This window comes from Drosophila ananassae, chromosome XL (genome assembly GCF_017639315.1).
Source record: "Drosophila ananassae strain 14024-0371.13 chromosome XL, ASM1763931v2, whole genome shotgun sequence".
NCBI lineage: Eukaryota > Metazoa > Arthropoda > Insecta > Diptera > Drosophilidae > Drosophila > Drosophila ananassae.
In genome coordinates this window covers 15,262,618-15,281,709 of record NC_057931.1, presented here as the reverse complement: position 1 = coordinate 15,281,709, position 19,092 = coordinate 15,262,618, and the positions used below count along the sequence as shown (strand labels likewise).

Here is a 19,092-nt window from a genome sequence, read left to right as displayed (position 1 = left end):
ATGCGGTCTCCACATATTCTCCTTGAATATTGGTATCATTGCATATAGTGCAGCTTATTGTAGTATCTCTCTCATTGGACATTCTTGCTACCAAGTTTTCCAAACTGCGTCTGACTGCCATTATATAAATCTGTATGTTTTTTTAGTAATTCATTTATTCGTTTTTCATTGTTGTTGGGGTCTTACTCCGAGACAAGCTAACTTCACTTTTCACCGAAGGTATCTCACATTCCTTTCATTTGGGTCTATTGAACTATTGTGGAAACTGTCACGTATGGTCATCTTGTACTATATACATTGCAACCACGTGTTCCACGTTTGCCCACGTTGGCTCCACGGTTGGCTCCAACTTCGGCTCCACAATTGGGCGCCATTTTATCTGTAACGTCCTGGTTCTGATCGGGAGGACGCACTGTCTATTGCCGGCCTAGCTCAGGGCCAGAGGGAGGGTTCTTGTGTTTCCCCAAATAAAAGAAGTCTCGACAGTACTAAATAAAGGAGTGGCCAAAGTTGTGGGGGAATAGAGAATGAGGATACCAGCTTGGAGAACTCAGGTGTAATAGATCTCCTCTTTGCCCGCCCTGCCTTGTTGCACCATTATCATTGGGCAACCCATGTTGCGTTAGCTTGTTTCTGGAAACCCCACTGAAATATTTAGACGCGATTCATTATATCTTCATTACTTCAATATATTCAGCATAGGTACTTCAGCGTTTGGTTCATTATTCCTAATATAATAAAATTATAATCCTAACTCAATATTTTCATTTCAAAGAGATCCTAACCTTACAGAAATCTATTTAGCAATTTACGTTAATTTGAAGTTACAAATTAAGAAATATAACTTTATTTAACTGTACTTCACTCCATCCTGAATATTCATATACATATATGTTGTTTATATTTTATTCTAAAACATATTCTTCAAAGTGTTGCGGCCATGCCGTACTTACAGCTCGTCCCTCGAGGTCAGCAGGCCTGTCGACTTCCGATGCGGCTATTTATATATTCTAAATCAAAGTCTTACTACATAATAAAGTATATATATATGTTAATATTAAAGGATGTTATAAATAATTAATTAGGAAAGGCAAAATTTTGGAAAACTTATAAGTAATAGAAATTAAAAATAATAATTTAAAATTTTATACAATTTTACATTTTCTACAGTGCAGACCTAGTTTTGCGAACAAAACTGTGTGTGTTACAAGTTATTGATTTTCGAGATTCTTATCTCGAGGCTTGGGTTGATCCCATAAGTCGGAGTTTTTTAAGTTAGAAGTGGTGTTTTAAAGTTAGAAAATTGATTTGATCATAGGGGTCGGCCAAATATATGATACGATATATAATATACATAATAATGTAAACGGCTACCTAACTTCGGCTCCGCCCGATATTAGTTTTCCTTTCTTGTTTTATTTAATAATTTATTGTTAGTTTTCCTTTCTTTTTTTATTTATTAATTCATTGTTTTATTAAATTAAAACATTTTAGAGAATTCTTTTAGTCAGTTTATTTTAATTTTTTAGTATCTAATCTTGAAAATTGAATAGAAACTTACAACAAAAATTTTAAGCTTGTAACACGTACATCAATACTTAAAAAATAAAATTATCTAGAATATGACTTTAAATATCAATAAGAAAAGGCCCAATTGTGCCAGAATATAATATTCAGATCTCGTCGCTTTGTTATGTTGCACAGCAGCGGGAATTTCTCCTGTGAAATTTGAGTAACCTTATTATATATGATTTATACTGAAATATATTTTCATACCTGTGAGAACTTGAACTTGAACTATTACGGTAAATAGTTTGCCCAGAGAACAAGAATAGTTTCCACTGTCAGAAAGTTTTGCATCCCCAATAGAAATTCGACTAGTTAGCCATTTACCTGAAACGCTGAATACACACATTTAATGTATAAAAGTAAAGATTATACGTCCAAACGTCAGAATCCTTTTGCAGAATATTTTATTTTTAAAAAGATAAATAATAACAATTTAAATTATCATTTTTTGTTTTAATATTTACATGTAAAGTTTATTTACCAAATTCGTAGATAATGACAAAATTAGAGACAATTTTTTGAAATAAGTAAGTAATGATCGTTAATTAATGCCGGTTACTAAACTTAAAGCCCCGGTACTTCACACGTACCAATATTTGTATATCCTTAAAACTTAACAAAAAAATTATTGGTATTAACAAAGCAAAAGTTTCGTTTTTTTCATTTTAAATATATTTTGTCAGCTACTGACAATGCAAACTAGTGCTCATGTACATGGCTAGTTGTAACTAGTGACTCTAGCCGTTGCAATCATTTTATACGGTGATACGGTATCAAAAGTGTGTAACGTCCTGGTTCTGATCGGGAGCACGCACTGTCTATTGCCGGCCTAGCTCAGGGCCAGAGGGAGGGTTCTTGTGCTTCCCCAAATCAGGGGTTACCAAATAAAAGAAGTATTCGACAGTACTAAATAAAGGAGTGGCCAAAGTTGTGGGGGAATAGAGAATGAGGATACCAGCTTGGAGAACTCAGGTGTAATAGATCTCCTCTTTGCCCGCCCTGCCTTGTTGCACCATTATCATTGGGCAACCCATGTTGCGTTAGCTTGTTTCTGGAAACCCCACTGAAATATTTAGACGCGATTCATTATATCTTCATTACTTCAATATATTCAGCATAGGTACTTCAGCGTTTGGTTCATTATTCCTAATATAATAAAATTATAATCCTAACTCAATATTTTCATTTTAAAGAGATCCTAACCTTACAGAAATCTATTTAGCAATTTACGTTTATTTGAAGTTACAAATTAAGAAATATAACTTTATTTAACTATACTTCACTCCATCCTGAATATTCATATACATATATCTTGTTTATATTTTATTCTAAAACATATTCTTCAAAGTGTTGCGGCCATGCCGTACTTACAGCTCGTTCCTCGAGGTCAGCAGGCCTGTCGACTTCCGATGCGGCTATTTATATATTCTAAATCAAAGTCTTACTACATAATAAAGTATATATATATGTTAATATTAAAGGATGTTATACATAATTAATTCAGAAAGGCAAAATTTTGGAAAACTTATAAGTAATAGAAATTAACAATAATAATTTAAAATTCCATACAATTTTACATTTTCTGCAGTGCAGACCTAGTTTTGCGAAGAAAACTGTGTGTGTTACAAATTATTGATTTTCGAGATTCTTATCTTGGGGAATAACGGATCTATGGCCGCAGCAAGGTCCTCCAATCCTCGAGGTAACCTACGTAATACCTATTACCTAAAGTCGAATAAAAATCTTTGGTCTAATTAACCATCCGCGAGAGTCCAAGTATGGTTTGAAAGTGAAGCTGGGCTTATCTTTGATGCCTAACCCAAACCTACTTATATATGCATCTTCCAGGGAGCTTTAACGGGTTCAATTAATGGGAAATGGGACGGAACTGCGATTTTTTGTCTTAAAACTTACTCGTGAAATCACCCTCACACCCATAGGTTAGAACGAAAAATCTATTTTTCGACTCAAAGCTGAAAGCCAAATATCCTTAGCGTGAAAGGTTCCTAATTCTTTTCCCGACAAGTCTTCTAGTAAATACAGTGATTGTCCGCACTTTTACTTTACACGGACTTTTACTCCAACTTGTGCTAGCTTAGCATTGAAATTATCTGCCGCATTGCTAAGCTTAAAGTTTCCTTTTGTCACTATCTGTCCAATTTCAAATGTCCTGTGATGGCTTCGCAAATCATAGGTACGTTTGTTGGTCTGATAGGCTTTTTGCGTATGTTTTTGAATGTCGCCTCGAATATTGGAAAAATGGTCTATCCGATTAAGGGTGGTGGATCCCTCCCTCATTAATCCCAATTTCTCTAACAATGGGTAATATTTAACATGAGTAATCATGTTAAAAACTGCTCATGTTTTGTCCAAAAACTGCTAAATATGGGGGCTTTTCAATGGACTGATGTAGATTAGTACGCAAGGCGCTATTAATGCTTGGGAACTTATCCCATTCCCTCTGATCGGACTGAATGTAAGATCTTAGCGCCGCATTATTAGATCTATTAACTCGTTCTGCAGCGTTGAACTGAGGTGCGTATGTATGCTGCTGTGCAAGGGTGTTGGACTCCGTAGCGATTCAAAAATGCTGAGAAATCATTTCCCTTAAATAGTCTACCATTGTCAGTAACAACAACCTGTGAAACTCCAAAAAATCCAAAATATCCTCTCTAAGGATTTTAACAACCATCTCAGATGTAAATTTCTTTCCAGCCTTTAAGAAGGTGAATTTTGTAAAGTGATCTAAAATTATGAGTATTCCTATATGTCCCTTTTTTGTTCTAGGAGAAGGACCAATAAAATCGAAATATAGTCTCTGAAAAGGTCTCTCGCTTTTAGTTTGCTTTCCCATAACTCACATTGGCGAATGTAATCGTAAACATTTATAACCATTCCTGGCCATGGGAAAGTTCTGCGAATTCTCTCATGCCACATCATGCCAATCATGCCACAATGCGAAGCGGATGGTTGATCATGGGCTGCTCTAATAACTTGTGTTCTTAATTCCCTTGGGACTACTAATTTCCAGCTCTGATCGTCTTTATCCAGATCGCCTCTAGAAAAGTTACAACGATGATACAGCAAGTTGTCAACTACCTGATAATCGGGCATGTTATTTGTTTTTATTTTGTCGATAAGTTCTTTATAGTCCGAAGACTGAAACGCGTCGGAAGAAGGATCTATCTCGAGCCATACTTCGATGTTTACATTGGCAACGTTAACTTCTCCTTCGAAAGACCGACAGAAGGCATCGGCTACAACATTTTCACTTCCCTTTCGGTGCTCTATGGTCAACTGGTATCCTTGACGTTTCATAGCCCATCTTTCTAGTCTACCTCTCAAGTCATTCTTTTTCATTAACCAACTTAAACTAGCATGATCGGTGATTACCTTGAAGGGGTGTCCTTCGATGTACATTCTGAATCTATCAATGGCTAAAACTACCGCTAAACACTCTAATTCGGTTACCGAATAATTTCGTTGAGCCTTGTTAAGCTTTTTGGACATGTAACTAATTGGTCGTTGGTATCCGTTTTCGTCACATTGTGCCAAACACCATAGATAGATGCAACACACTGAATTATGAAAGGTTTGTCGTAATTGGAACTAATTAATACTGGGGAGGAGCATAATTTGTCTTTAATGGCTTGAAAAGAGTTCTGTGCCTCTTCATTCCATGTTAACGTTTTTCCTTTCAATAATATTGTGAGTGGAAAAACAATTGTCGTATACTGTGGTATGAACCTCTGATACCAACCGGTCATGCCCAAGAATCGGCGTAATTGTTTTTGAGTTGAATGGACAGGATAGTCTGATATTGCACGGACTTTGTCGATGTTCGTTTGAAGAGTGCCCTCTCCTACTACATATCCTAAATATTCCACTTTAGATAAGCCGAATTGGTTTTTAACTATATTTATGGTCAACCCTGCCTTGCGTAAATGGGAAGCAACTGCGGTTAAGTGAGTCAGGTGTTCCTCAAAAGTAGAAGACAACACCAATAAGTCGTCTAGGTCCACCATCACGTGAGACTTTAATTGATATGGCATAACCTGATCCATTAATCTGCACATCGTTTGTGGTGCATAACACAAACCAAAAGGCATGCGCTTAAACTGATATAGCGATCGATTTGGGACAACAAAAGCTGTTTTTGGTCGAGATTTTTCTTCTAAGAAAATTTGCATCTTTTAACGCATCTTTTAAATCAATCTTTGAGACGCATCGAACAGCGGGCAGTCTACTCAATACACCTTCTAAGTGTGGCATAGGATACGTATCCTTTGCGGTAACACTATTTAATTTTCTTGAATCCAGACAAACCTTTTCTTTCCTGGTTTTACTAATAGGACAATCGGAGAAGACCATTCCGATGGAGGTGCTTCTTCAATAATGTCTAATTCTTACATTCTGTCAATTTCACTACACAAAAGTTTCTCTTTGGCTGGCGATATAGGATAGTATCTCTGCTTGATGGGACGCGTATCCTTGGTGTCAATTACGTGTTCTACCAGCTTTGTTAAGCCCAATCCGTCACATTCAGAGCTAGGTAAGCTTAATAACAGTCTGTAACTTGCGGTTTTCTGTGGCTGATAAAGATAATTTGTCGCTACTCGTTTTTATCGCATGCACCTCGGGAAGATTGGGTTCATACTTGATAGAAATACCGAATTGATCCCAAAAGTCAACTCCTCATATTATGTCTAGTGAAATAGAAGGAACAATTAAAAACTCAAAATTGCTTTGAAAGTTGTTGTATACCAATGGTATTACTATTGAACCAGAAATTTCTTGACGTTTCCCGTCTGCTGTACATACTCTTCCTCTTTGTTTCTTATATTGCTTTGCATCTACGAGTGGTTTTGCTAATTCTCCGCCTGTGATGCTTTGTTTGCACCACTATCTAATAATGCATAGTAAGGTTGATTGAAAATGTGAAGCTTAACAAATGGACGATTATCTTGACCATTTGGTGTAAGGCTCGAAGACTTTATACGTTGAGGACTTCTTCAATTCCAAAATTCGCGCATTCGCCTTGCTGAGCGTGATTTTTGGTATTTTATTGAAAACAATTCAGATCATCTTAACTCATATTCTTTAAGTCTTATGTGATACGGCTTTATAATTATACCCTTGCAGAGGGTATTATAATTTTGGTCAAAAGTGTGCAACGCAATGAAGGAGACATCTCTGACCCTATAAAGTATATATATTTTTAATCAGGATCACCTCCTGAGTCGATATAAACATGTCCGTCTGTCCGTCTGACCGTCTGTCCGTTTCTACGCAAACTAGTCTCTCAGTTTTAAAGCTATCGAGTTGAAACTTTGGACACACCCTTTTTTCCTTTGCAGGCAGTATAGAAGTCCGGGATCGGTCGACTATATCCTATAGCTGCCATATATCTGATTGATCGGAAATGCCTTTCTATGCTTTCTAAGTTGGGCAAACTTATACGATCTGCCAAATTTAGTTGTTTTTCAAGTTATAGGGATGTGAGTTTCAGTGGATTCCTCTTTGGGTTAAATAATTCGATATGCCAATTTCATAAGGATCGGCCAACTATATACGATCTGCTATATATCTAACAATATAAGATGCGTGGCGCCACCTAGCGAGCTGCGACTCAACTGCAAGGGTATATAAACTTCGGCTCCGCCCGAAGTTAGCTTTCCTTTCTTTTTTTAGGTATAATTTCTACCTCTAACAGTTCTGGTTGGACTGGATTTGAAAGTAGGAATTTGTTTTCGTTTGAATCTAATTGCGGACATCCCTCTTGTGTGAATGGCGGATGTCCTGTGGACCGTTTCCCGAATGCGGATTACATTTAATACATTTCGATATTTATCTAAAGCTCCACATCCGTAGCAACGCGCCGAGGTTTAAGACAATCTAAATACCTGTGTCCTGGATCATCACAATTCCAGCACGTTATGGACGCTGTCTTAATTGCAAAAACCTTTTGACTATCTGTCTCTAAGTCCGAAACTTCGTTTTGTTGGTCCTCTATAGAGACGGCATTAATTGTACGTCTAAAATTATTTTGTAAATTCCCTTGCTTGTACTTATTGTTGCCAAAGAAGGCCTCAAATTTGTGACACTTTCTTCTTAACGCTGACATTGATGGAGTATCCACATGCAAAAGCTCATGATATAACTCTGGTCTTAGATTGTTTCTAACTTCTGCTACGATTTCTTTATCAGACAATGGTTTTCGTAAGGCATCAGTAATTGCAACCATGGCATCTAAGAATTCATCGAAACTCTCGTTTCGGCCCAGTTTTCGTCTATGTAAGGTATCTTTAATGTCTCTTTCTGTACGTTGATCTTTGTATCTCTCTCTTAATCTAGTGCATAAATCGAACCATGTTGTTTTCCTCATTAGATCTATGACAACGCCAATAAAAATTCAAAGCTGGTCCAGAAAAAAGAAAATGTCAAAATTTGTGAAGCAATACAAAATTTTCCATTTAAACTTTGGGATGTTAAGCATGGGATAAGGGATGTTAACTCTATAAATAAAATCATCTACTGAGATATCGCTAAACAGCCCTGTAAATTTGATATGCCAATTCGAAATAACATTAGCAGTTTTATCTGAGAAATCTCTGACAGGTTCTTGAACTACCGGCGAATTAATATTACGTCTGTTAAAATGATTGAATCATGCTCCACTGTCTAAACTTATACGAGGATGGTTTAAGGGTGCAGGAAATCCCATTCCAGTTGCGGTTCTTCTGGGTTTTCTTGAGGAATCCCGTTTAACGACAAGCTATTAAAAGTTATACAAACTTCTTCGGACAAGGTTTCTGCCATATTTATACGAAACGACTCCGTAGAACTTGCTATCAATTGTTGGATTCCTTCTTCGCTAATACCATTAGCATCGTCTTTAGCCTGAGGATTTGTTACATCCTAACGCGATGTAGCTCCTAGACTCGTTCGAGGGTTTACATGTGCATTCGGCCTTTGGTGCGATCGGGTATTAGGTCTGTTTCTAGGAATTGTTCCGGTAGTTGTGCTATTGTTTCTACTAGCTCTAGATGTCCTGCATTAGTCGGATTCTGACTTTCAATCTGAGCTCGCTGACAAGCACTTCGACAGATCGGACAAGTTTCATTATTATCTAACCACGATAATATGCATTGGCGATGGAATCTGTGTTTACATGCGGTCTCCACATATTCTCCTTGAATATTGGTATCATTGCATATAGTGCAGCTTATTGTAGTATCTCTCTCATTGGACATTCTTGCTACCAAGTTTTCCAAACTGCGTCTGACTGCCATTATATAAATCTGTATGTTTTTTTAGTAATTCATTTATTCGTTTTTCATTGTTGTTGGGGTCTTACTCCGAGACAAGCTAACTTCACTTTTCACCGAAGGTATCTCACATTCCTTTCATTTGGGTCTATTGAACTATTGTGGAAACTGTCACGTATGGTCATCTTGTACTATATACATTGCAACCACGTGTTCCACGTTTGCCCACGTTGGCTCCACGGTTGGCTCCAACTTCGGCTCCACAATTGGGCGCCATTTTATCTGTAACGTCCTGGTTCTGATCGGGAGGACGCACTGTCTATTGCCGGCCTAGCTCAGGGCCAGAGGGAGGGTTCTTGTGTTTCCCCAAATAAAAGAAGTCTCGACAGTACTAAATAAAGGAGTGGCCAAAGTTGTGGGGGAATAGAGAATGAGGATACCAGCTTGGAGAACTCAGGTGTAATAGATCTCCTCTTTGCCCGCCCTGCCTTGTTGCATCATTATCATTGGGCAACCCATGTTGCGTTACCTTGTTTCTGGAAACCCCACTGAAATATTTAGACGCGATTCATTATATCTTCATTACTTCAATATATTCAGCATAGGTACTTCAGCGTTTGGTTTATTATTCCTAATATAATAAAATTATAATCCTAACTCAATATTTTCATTTCAAAGAGATCCTAACCTTACTGAAATCTATTTAGCAATTTAAGTTAATTTGAAGTTACAAATTAAGAAATATAACTTTATTTAACTGTACTTCACTCCATCCTGAATATTCATATACATATATCTTGTTTATATTTTATTCTAAAACATATTCTTCAAAGTGTTGCGGCCATGCCGTACTTACAGCTCGTCCCTCGAGGTCAGCAGGCCTGTCGACTTCCGATGCGTCTATTTATATATTCTAAATCAAAGTCTTACTACATAATAAAGTATATATATATGTTAATATTAAAGGATTTTATACATAATTAATTCAGAAAGGCAAAATTTTGGAAAACTTATAAGTAATAGAAATTAACAATAATAATTTAAAATTCCATACAAATTTACATTTTCTACAGTGCAGACCTAGTTTTGCAAACAAAACTGTGTGTGTTACAAGTTATTGATTTTCGAGATTCTTATCTCGAGACTTGGGTTGATCCCAAGCCTCACGGAAACCTCGTGTTTCTTATTTAATATCAGGGACGTGCAGGGGGATAAGTTTTGTATAACCTCCGTTACATTTCGTCTAAAACGATCCTCTTCAACGTTATTTTCTCCTATCGGCTCTGATTTTTTTTCTTATATATGTTCATATAAGCTCAGTCAAATATCAGGCCACCATAGCTCTGTGAAATTCACGGCTATGAGAACCGTCACAAGAATTGCAATTTCTCTTTCTCATTTGATTTGGCCGAGCCAAATTGAAGAATTTAAACTGCAACTCTTAATTGCACTTGAAACTCGCATATATTTTGGTCTAAGAGTCACACTAAATTCACTTGTGATTTAAAAATGTATACTCAAGCAAGTGCTACCGAACTGAGCGGACGTGCTTTTCCCGAGCTCCACAAAAACTGCAACACAAAAAAAAAAAAAAGATCTGGGGTAACCCAATATAAGCGAAAAGACCGCAATAAAGCACAATTTCTAACAGTTGTGATGGGCTAAAACAAAAACTAGTGCATTGTTATACCCTTGCAGAGGGTATTATAATTTTGGTCAAAAGTGTGCAACGCAGTGAACGAGACATCTCCGACCCTATAAAGTATATATATTCTTGATCAGGATCACCTCCTGAGTCGATATAAGCATGACCGTCTGTCTGTCTGTCTGTTTCTACGCAAACTATTCTCTCAGTTTTAAAGCTATCGAGTTGAAATTTTGCACACACCCTTCTTTCTGTTGCAGGCAGTACATAAGTCGGAAAGGCCGGGATCGGTCGACTATATCCTATAGCTGCTATATAACTGATTGTTCGGAAATGCCATAACTTCGTTGTTTTTCAAGTTAGAAGGATGGGATTTTCAATGGATGCCTCTTTGGGCAAAATAATTCGATATGCCAAATTTCATAAGGATCGGCCGACTATATACGATCCTCTACATATCTAATAATATAAGATGCGTGGCGCCACCTAGAGGACTGCAACTCAACTGCAAGGGTATATAAACTTCGGCTCCGCCCGAAGTTAGCTTTCCTTTCTTGTTATACCCTTGCAGAGGGTATTATAATTTTGGTCAAAAGTGTGCAACGCAGTGAAGGAGACATCTCCGACCCTATAAAGTATATATATTCTTGATCAGGATCACCTCCTGAGTCGATATGAGCATGTCCGTCTGTCCGTCTGTCCGTCTGTCCGTCGGTCCGTCGGTCCGTCTGTCCGTCTGTCTGTTTCTACGCAAACTAGTCTCTCAGTTTTAAAGCTATCGAGTTGAAACTTTGCACACACCCTTCTTTCCTTTGCAGGCAGTGTATAAGTCGGAACGGCCGGGATCGGTCGACTATATCCTATAGCTGCCATATAACTGATTGATCGGAAATGCCATAACTTTGGTGTTTTTTAAGTTAGAGGGTTGGGAGTTTCTACACATGTTATATTTGACCAAAATATCTTATGTACAAAATTTCGTAAGGATCGGCCGACTATATCCTATAGCTGTCATAGAACGATCGAAATTGGCATAACTTTGGTGTTTTTTAAGTTAAAAAGATGGGATTTGGTAGAGATTCTATTTTGGGAAAAACAATCTGATTTGTCGAATTTCATAAGGATCGGCCAACTATATCCTATAGCTGCCATATAACTGATTGATCGGAAATGCTATAACTTCGTTGTTTTTCAAGTTAGAAGGATGGGACTTTCTGTGCATTCTAATTTGGGCCAACTTATATGATCTCCTAAATGTCATCAGGATCGGCCGTCTATATCCTATAGCTGTCATATAACTGATTTATCGGAAATGCTATAACTTCGTTGTTTTTCAAGTTAGAAGGATGGGAGTTTCAATGGATTCCTCTTTTGGCAAAATAATTCGATTTTCCAAATTTTATAAGGATCGGCCAACTATATTCGATCCGCTATATATCTAATAATATAAGATGCGTGGCGCCACCTAGCGGACTGCGACTCAACTGCAAGGGTATATAAACTTCGGCTCCGCCCGAAGTTAGCTTTCCTTTCTTGTTTTAAATAAATTAGTGCCACGCAATGAGCTCATTCGATCAAAAGAACGAGCGTAGAAGCTCAGTGAACCAAAGAAACGGCTTCTACTCTTACTTTTCAACCCGCGATATCGAAATGGAAAAATCGGCGATTAAGAGCAAGCCGGCTCTACTGACCGCTGAAAGCTATAGGGCACGGTCTTGCTCACCCGCTCTGCTCACTCCGACTCCCGCGTCATGCAATTCGCAGTGCCCCTCCAATGGCGGAACCAAATTTCGCACCAACAACAAGCAGTGCAGCAATTTCAGCAACCACAGCGACATCCACTGCAACTCAAAATACCGCGACATCAACGATTACAACGAGTACAAAAACAACAACTTCGGAAAGTGCCAAAACGGCCCCGGCCATACAGACTAGATTGGAAGGCTACATCCAATTTAAGCGCAAGCTCAGCCCGCAGAGTAATCCGGCAGGCAATAAAACAAAAATTAACCGCGCCCAGAAGATCGACGAAGAACCAGGAAGATCCAGTAGTAACAGATTTGCCCTACTGGCGGAGGTTGAAGACAACCAACCAGCGCCAGACACCGCAAAAAAACTCCAAGCCCCCTCCAATCTATATTAGGGAGAAAAACTCGAGTGCCCTGGTCAACCGAATTGCGGCGTTGATCGGGAACGGTGACAACTTTCATGTTATCCCGCTTATCAAAGGGAACATCCACGAAACAAAGGTGCAAACTAAGACTGAAGAGCACTTCTGTATCGTGTCCAAATATCTGGACAATAATAGGATAAGCTATTACACGTACCAGCTGAAAAGCAGCAAGGGCATACAAGTGGTAGTAAAGGGAACCCGATGTTACCGCCGCGGAAATAAAACCCGCCCTTAAAGAAAAGGGCTTTGCCGCCAAGAACGTTATTAACATTCTAAATAAAGATAAAAAGCCACATCCACTCTTCAAGGTCGAGCTCGAGCCAGAAAGCACGTCGCTGAGGAAGAACGAAGTCCACCCAATCTATAAGCTGCAATATCTTTTGCAGCGGTATAAACACAGCGGTCCAGTGCAATGCACTAACTGCCAAGAGTATGGACACACTAGGTCATACTGCACACTTCGGGCTGTCTGTGTAGTCTGCGGGGACACCCAAAACTTCACTTACTGCACTACAAACAGGGCAGTACCGCGAAGAAATGTGCAAACTGCGGAGGAAACCATACGGCAAACTATAGAGGATGTATAGTGTACAAGGAGTTGAAGAGTCGCATGCGACAAGCGACCGCAACGCGCTACCAAAATCCACAGAATGTGTACATTGCCTCAAAAACTTTGCCAGACGTCTTCTTTGCTAAAGCTGCGAGGTCCTTATTCGGTCCCCTAAACACCACCAACGACTTCTTCTATGCCGATGCTCTACGATCTGGAATAGAAAATCCAAATCAGCCCAACTCACACAGCGCTCAACAGGCCCCAGAACAGCCACATAGTAAAACGGAAACTATGATGCTTACCCTCCAACAAAGTATGATGGAGCTTATGCCATTCATGAAAACGACCATGCAAACACTTGTTCAAAACCAGAACATGGTAATACAGCTGCTCGTTGCACAACAGTCTAAATAATCCATGCAGACTGTACGAATATCAATGTGGAACGCCAATGGTGTCTCACGGCATAAACTAGAATTGTCACGATTCTTAATCGATAACCATATTGACGTTATGCTACTGGTGTAAACGCATCTTACAAGCAAATACAACTTTCAAATAAAAGGCTATACAATCTACCGCACAGATCATCCAGATGGCAAAGCCCACGGTGGAACTGTAGTTCTAATCAGAGAACGTTTAAACCACCATTTTCACAAAAGTTTTGAAACAAACTTCTTGCAGGCCACATCGATACAAATTCAGTCAAGAAACGGAAGCCTTTCAATCGCTGCCGTTTACTGCCCTCCTCGTTTCTCAATCTCGGAAGGACAATGTATGGACTTCTACAATTCACTTGGGGATCGTTTTATAGCCACAGGAGACTACAACGCAAACACACGTACTGGGGATCACGTCTAGTGACTCCCAGAGGAAAGCAATTGTACAAGGCAATTATAAATGTGAGAAATAAACTGGACTATGTTTCCCCTGGAAGTCCCACATACTGGCCAAGCTCCCAGACCTTATTGATTTTGCGGTGCCAAAAAATATACCTTGCAATCTAACAGACCACTCGCCAGTGCTTTTAACGCTTCTTCAAAGCCCAGAAATAACTAAACACCCCCTCAGCCTGACATCGCCAAAAACTGGCTTAAATACAAAAAGTACGAGAGTGCCCACATAGAACTCGCCCCGAAAGTAGAGTAGACCGAAAGAAATACTACAAACCCAATCAGCAAATCAAACAGCTCGTGCGAGAAAAGAGGCGCACGCGTCGTGATTGGAAAAGCAGCAGATAACCAGCTTCAAAGCAACGACTTGAGGAAGCAAAACGATCACTCGACCAGGCTCTCACCAACAGGAAGAAAATGCACAGCTGAGGTACATCCAGAATCTTTCACCAACAAGCACAAAGTATCCCCTGTGGAGGGCCCACCCAAATCTCAGCGACCTAATCGAAATGACCACCCCGATAAGAAACTCTTCGAGATGCTGGGATCGCAGCGACGAAGACCGAGCTAAAACATTCGCTACACATCTCGAAAGTGTCTTTCAGCCAAACCCTGCCTCAAATTTATTCCTCCTGTCAGTCATTGAGCCAGAGGCTACCCCTCAGTCAACTGCACCTTCATTCTGTTCAAACGAATCGAAAAAGTCATAAAGGGCTTAAACTAAAAAAGGCTCCCGGTGGTGATCCACTGCCGCCAAAGATGCTGATCGAACTTCCAAAATGCGCTATAGAGGTCGTCTGCAAACTATTTAATGGTATCATTAATCTTGGCTATTTCCAAAAAAAGTGTAAGAAATCCATAATTATAATGATACCGAAGCCTGGAAAAGACCACACAACACCGTCATCGTTCAGACCAATAAGCCTTCAATCTTGTTTGTCTAAATTGTTTGAAAAATGCTTGCTAACTCGAATAACACCACATCTGGAAGCTTGCAACATTTTCCCGGCACGCCAATTTGGCTTCCGAAGAAACCACGGAACCATCGAGGAAGTGAACAAATGTGAAGAATACTGTAGCGCTATTTTTCTCGACGTAAATCAAGCTTTCGACCGAATTTGGCTTAATGGACTCATAAACAAAATTAAAACGTATTTGCCAAAGCTACCGGAATCATACCTCTACAATAGGGTATTCTCAGTGCGATGCAACGCAACTAATTTTGGCAGCTACATCATCGAAGCTGGAGTTCCACAAGAAAGCGCACTCGGCCCGTGCCTATATGTTTTGTATATTGAGGATATTCCTACAAACGCACTACTAACAATGCCAACGTTCGCCGACGTTACCGTTATACTTAGTCGATCCAGATGCATGTAACATGTAACGATTACTCTTAATAGACAAACATGCCCTCTGCTTTCACTTAACAGTATGCAGATCCGTCAAGCTAACGAAGTAACGTACCTTAGCGTCCATCTTGATAGACGACTATCCTGGCACCTAAGACGATGCACCTAAAACTGAAAGCCAGCAGCATCCACTGGATCAAAAACTCACGATCCCCACTGTGCGTGGACTACAAGCTACAATTCAGTCTTAAAGCCAATCTGGACGTATTGCTCTCAGCTGTGGGGGAACGCGAGCAGCAGCAACATAAACATCATACAGCGCGCACAATCAAAAATCTTGAGAATTATCACTGGGGCACCTTGGTATATTCGACGCGAAAACATCCACCGGGATCTGGACATCCTCGCAGGGAAAGACGAAATTCAGAAGCAAAAAGAGTCCTACAAAGAAAAAGTGTGTTCGCACCCAAATTTCCTCGCTCGGGGATTCACTCGGGTTTCTGGCAAATCCCGCCTTCGACGCAACGACCTTCCAACCCAGCAATCGATTTTTAGGGTCGTCTAACTCTGAATCAGTCAATATGACTGTTAGTTAAGTTAAAAACATAAGATTTGATGCACCACTTGTTAGTCGCGCAAAGAGAAGATTCAAAAAATAAAAGCAACATAAAAAAAAAAAACAAGAAAGGAAAGCTAACTTCGGGCGGAGCCGAAGTTGATATACCCTTGCAGTTAGGGTTGTGCCATTTCCAATCGTTCAGTCATATGATGGTGTAACGAACTGTTTTGCTATGTTTTGCTCGCAACAAACGCCGCGGCTAGCTCACAGAGGTTGAGGGTACGTTCCACCGAATTTATTGATTCGACGTGATTGCCCGAGCCCAGAAATGACACGGTATTGCTTCTTTTCAAATAAATCCCCTTTATTGTAATTAATTTACAAAGCAATAAAGAGAATCTCACCGGCTGTCTGGCTCAGCCGACCGACCGCTCGCCCTCCCGTCGATCTCCGATCCCCGCTCCGGGTTGGTGCCAATACGAACGTCCTCCCAAAGCTTGCGCCCGGCAGGTCGTGCGGTCTTGGTGCCTGGCGACGAAACGGCTCTCGGTTCCCTTCGTTCGGACTCACGGACTCTGGGTGCGGGGCCTGTGTTGCTGCTTGTCGTCTTCTGCTGCCGCTGCCTGTCCATCGCTGCTGCTCCCTCGTCGTCGCTGCTCTACGGTTGCCGCTGCTCCCTCGTCGTCGCTGCTGTGCTGCTGCCGCTGCTCCCTCGTCGTCGCTGCTCTCCTGTTGCCGCTGCTCCCTCGTCGTCGCCTCTGCCGTTGCTGTTTCTCCGTTTGGGGTGCCGCGGACTCGGAACCTTTGGCTTGCCTGGATTTGCCCTTTCGCCGTGGCCGGCACCTAATCCGTGTTAACAGACCGAGTGGCTCACCTCCCAGGCATACGCCGGGCAGGATATGCTCCTCGCTGCTTAGCGGCCGGATCAGGGCACGAAGGGCCTTCCTACCCTACAGGACACGCCCCCGGTCGCGTTCGCCACTCGCCTCCAAACACCTGCGTGCCAACGCCCCGCAGGATCTATGATAGGCCAGAGGTTTGGGCGTTGCGTCTCCTTTGACTCCAGGTGGTCCGCTGTGCATACGCTCCAGCGCCTGGATCAAGATTCTCTTGACTTCCCGGGGAGTCCCTGCCTGGTTTCACTATTGGGCTTGAGTTCCCGGGTTGGCTATCCCTCGCGTTACAGGATCACACCTGGATCGAACGGTCAGGAGCAGACAAGGCGTACGCCAGGCTGATCCGTCGTTGCCGCCACTACACCAGGATACCTGTCGTGTCCGGGAATAACTCCACCCGACTCTTTTACCCTTGGGCCTCAGCTTTGCCGCGGATCCTTGATCCTTTTCCCCTGACTCCTTGCTCGATTCGATGCGCGTACCGCCGCCGGACTTACCCACAGGGGGTCCTTAAACTATTTTCGTATATCCTTGCTTACTCGCTTTAATAGCCCGCACTTAGGACTGTCGGACTTACCCACGGGGGGTCCTTCAGCCTGTACTCCTAACTCTTCAAGGAAGCTTTCCAACTTGAATGGCAGACTTACCCACGGGGGGTCTCTCACTCACTCTCCCAGCTTCCCTAGAAGACTCGGCCCCGATTCGCTCCAGGGGCCCTCCTTATATAGTGCCAGAGGCGCCCGTTAATCCTTGCGAATCTACTTCCTGCCGTTAATCCTCCGCTCCTTCACTTTCTCCGTTAGCTTTCACCAATCCCGCCGTCTTTCTATCGGCGGGCTTTCTTTGTTGTCCCTCCCCCGATTGCCCCGCTTGGGCCTCCGATCCGCATTATTTCTGTGCCGGTCATCGGACTTCGTCCCGATACCCCGCGATCCCCCCCTGGACATTCAAATGCATTTCTGTGTTTTTGTGCATTTTGTAAACACAGCTGCGCGGTCGCCGGCCGCTTCGTTCCCCGCCGTCCCCGCTGTTTCCTATGACCTTCGAGCGCGGCCGCGGACCCGGCCCTTCGACCCGGCCGGGTCCGTTACGTTCCACGGTGATTCCTCTTTCGCCCTCTTCCGTGCGCGACGCCGTGCTTGTCCCCCCCCCCCCCCCCCCGCTGCTGCCCCTGATACCTTTCTCTTCTTCCGTATTTCTAAACACAGCAGCGCTGGCCCATCCGACGCTACAGTGCTGACTTGCTTGCCACCTGCCCCTCTTGCCACCTGTCTTGGCGTGTGGGAGATCTAATCTCCTCATACTTCCCCCCTTCTTCGGGAACGACAGAAGCTTTGTGTTCCAGCTTCATGTTTGTTGGTGTTTTGCAAAAATTTTGTTGTTTTCGATTTTTTTTTTCCCTTTTGCGTGTGGATATTTTGTGTGTGGATACCCTTATCCACTTCCCCCCTTCCTCGGGTGACTCTAAGGTCGTTCCCCTTCCCTATTTCCCATTTCCCTATTTTGTTGTGAGTACCGCTTTTTTTTTGTATATATAGTTATATATATGTACTCTTATATATTTTCCATTTTTATATTTTTTCATTTCCCCCTTTTTTTTATATATTTTTCCATCTTTTATATATCTTTAATATATATATATATTTTTTTGTGGTTTTTTTTGTATTTCTTTTCTTTTCATTTTTTTTCTAACTTTTTTTTCCATTTCATTTTCGTTTTTTTTTTTTAATATTTTCTCCTATTTTATATATTTTTAATATATATATATTTTTTCTTGTTTCTTTTTTTTTGTATTTTTTTCAGTTTTTTCTAATATTTTTTCCATTTCATTTTCATTTTTTTTTTTAAATATTTTTTCTTATTTTATATATATATTTTTTTTTTAATATTTATGTATTTTTTTGTGGCTTTTAGACTTCCCCTCCCCCCCCCCCCCCCCCCCCTTTTTTTCTTGTAAGTGTTTCGTTTTTGCGCTCTATATTTTATTATTCCTTTTTTTTTCTTTTTTTATTCTACAGCTTCCGGGTGACGCGTATCCCGTTCTGGCCGCCGCGCACCCGAAAACTTTCTGGCCCGATCTGCCAGATAATGCTCCACCTGCCCGGCTTTTCCTTCCTCCTCCGGGCCTCTTCCTCCACCTTCCTCTTTAGCTCCGGCGGCCAGTTTTGCTCGGGCACTGCTCCT

The 19,092-nt window shown here is 41.1% G+C and overlaps 1 protein-coding gene across 4 annotated transcripts in view; it reads right to left on the bottom strand.

Annotated features, from left to right (window-relative positions):
• Positions 1 to 1,497: 1,497 nt before the first annotated feature.
• The window catches only part of LOC6503205, a 76,709-nt gene continuing 59,114 nt past the window's right edge, over positions 1,498 to 19,092 (bottom strand). For all 4 annotated transcript variants that reach the window (XM_032455962.2, XM_032455963.2, XM_032455964.2 and 1 more), the window contains 2 exons: positions 1,777 to 1,901; positions 1,498 to 1,719 (listed from right to left, as the gene is read on the bottom strand). In XM_032455962.2, the coding sequence (XP_032311853.1) occupies positions 1,616 to 1,719; positions 1,777 to 1,901 (229 nt within the window). In that variant the 3' untranslated portion in view covers positions 1,498 to 1,615. The remainder of the gene's footprint in view (positions 1,720 to 1,776; positions 1,902 to 19,092) is intronic.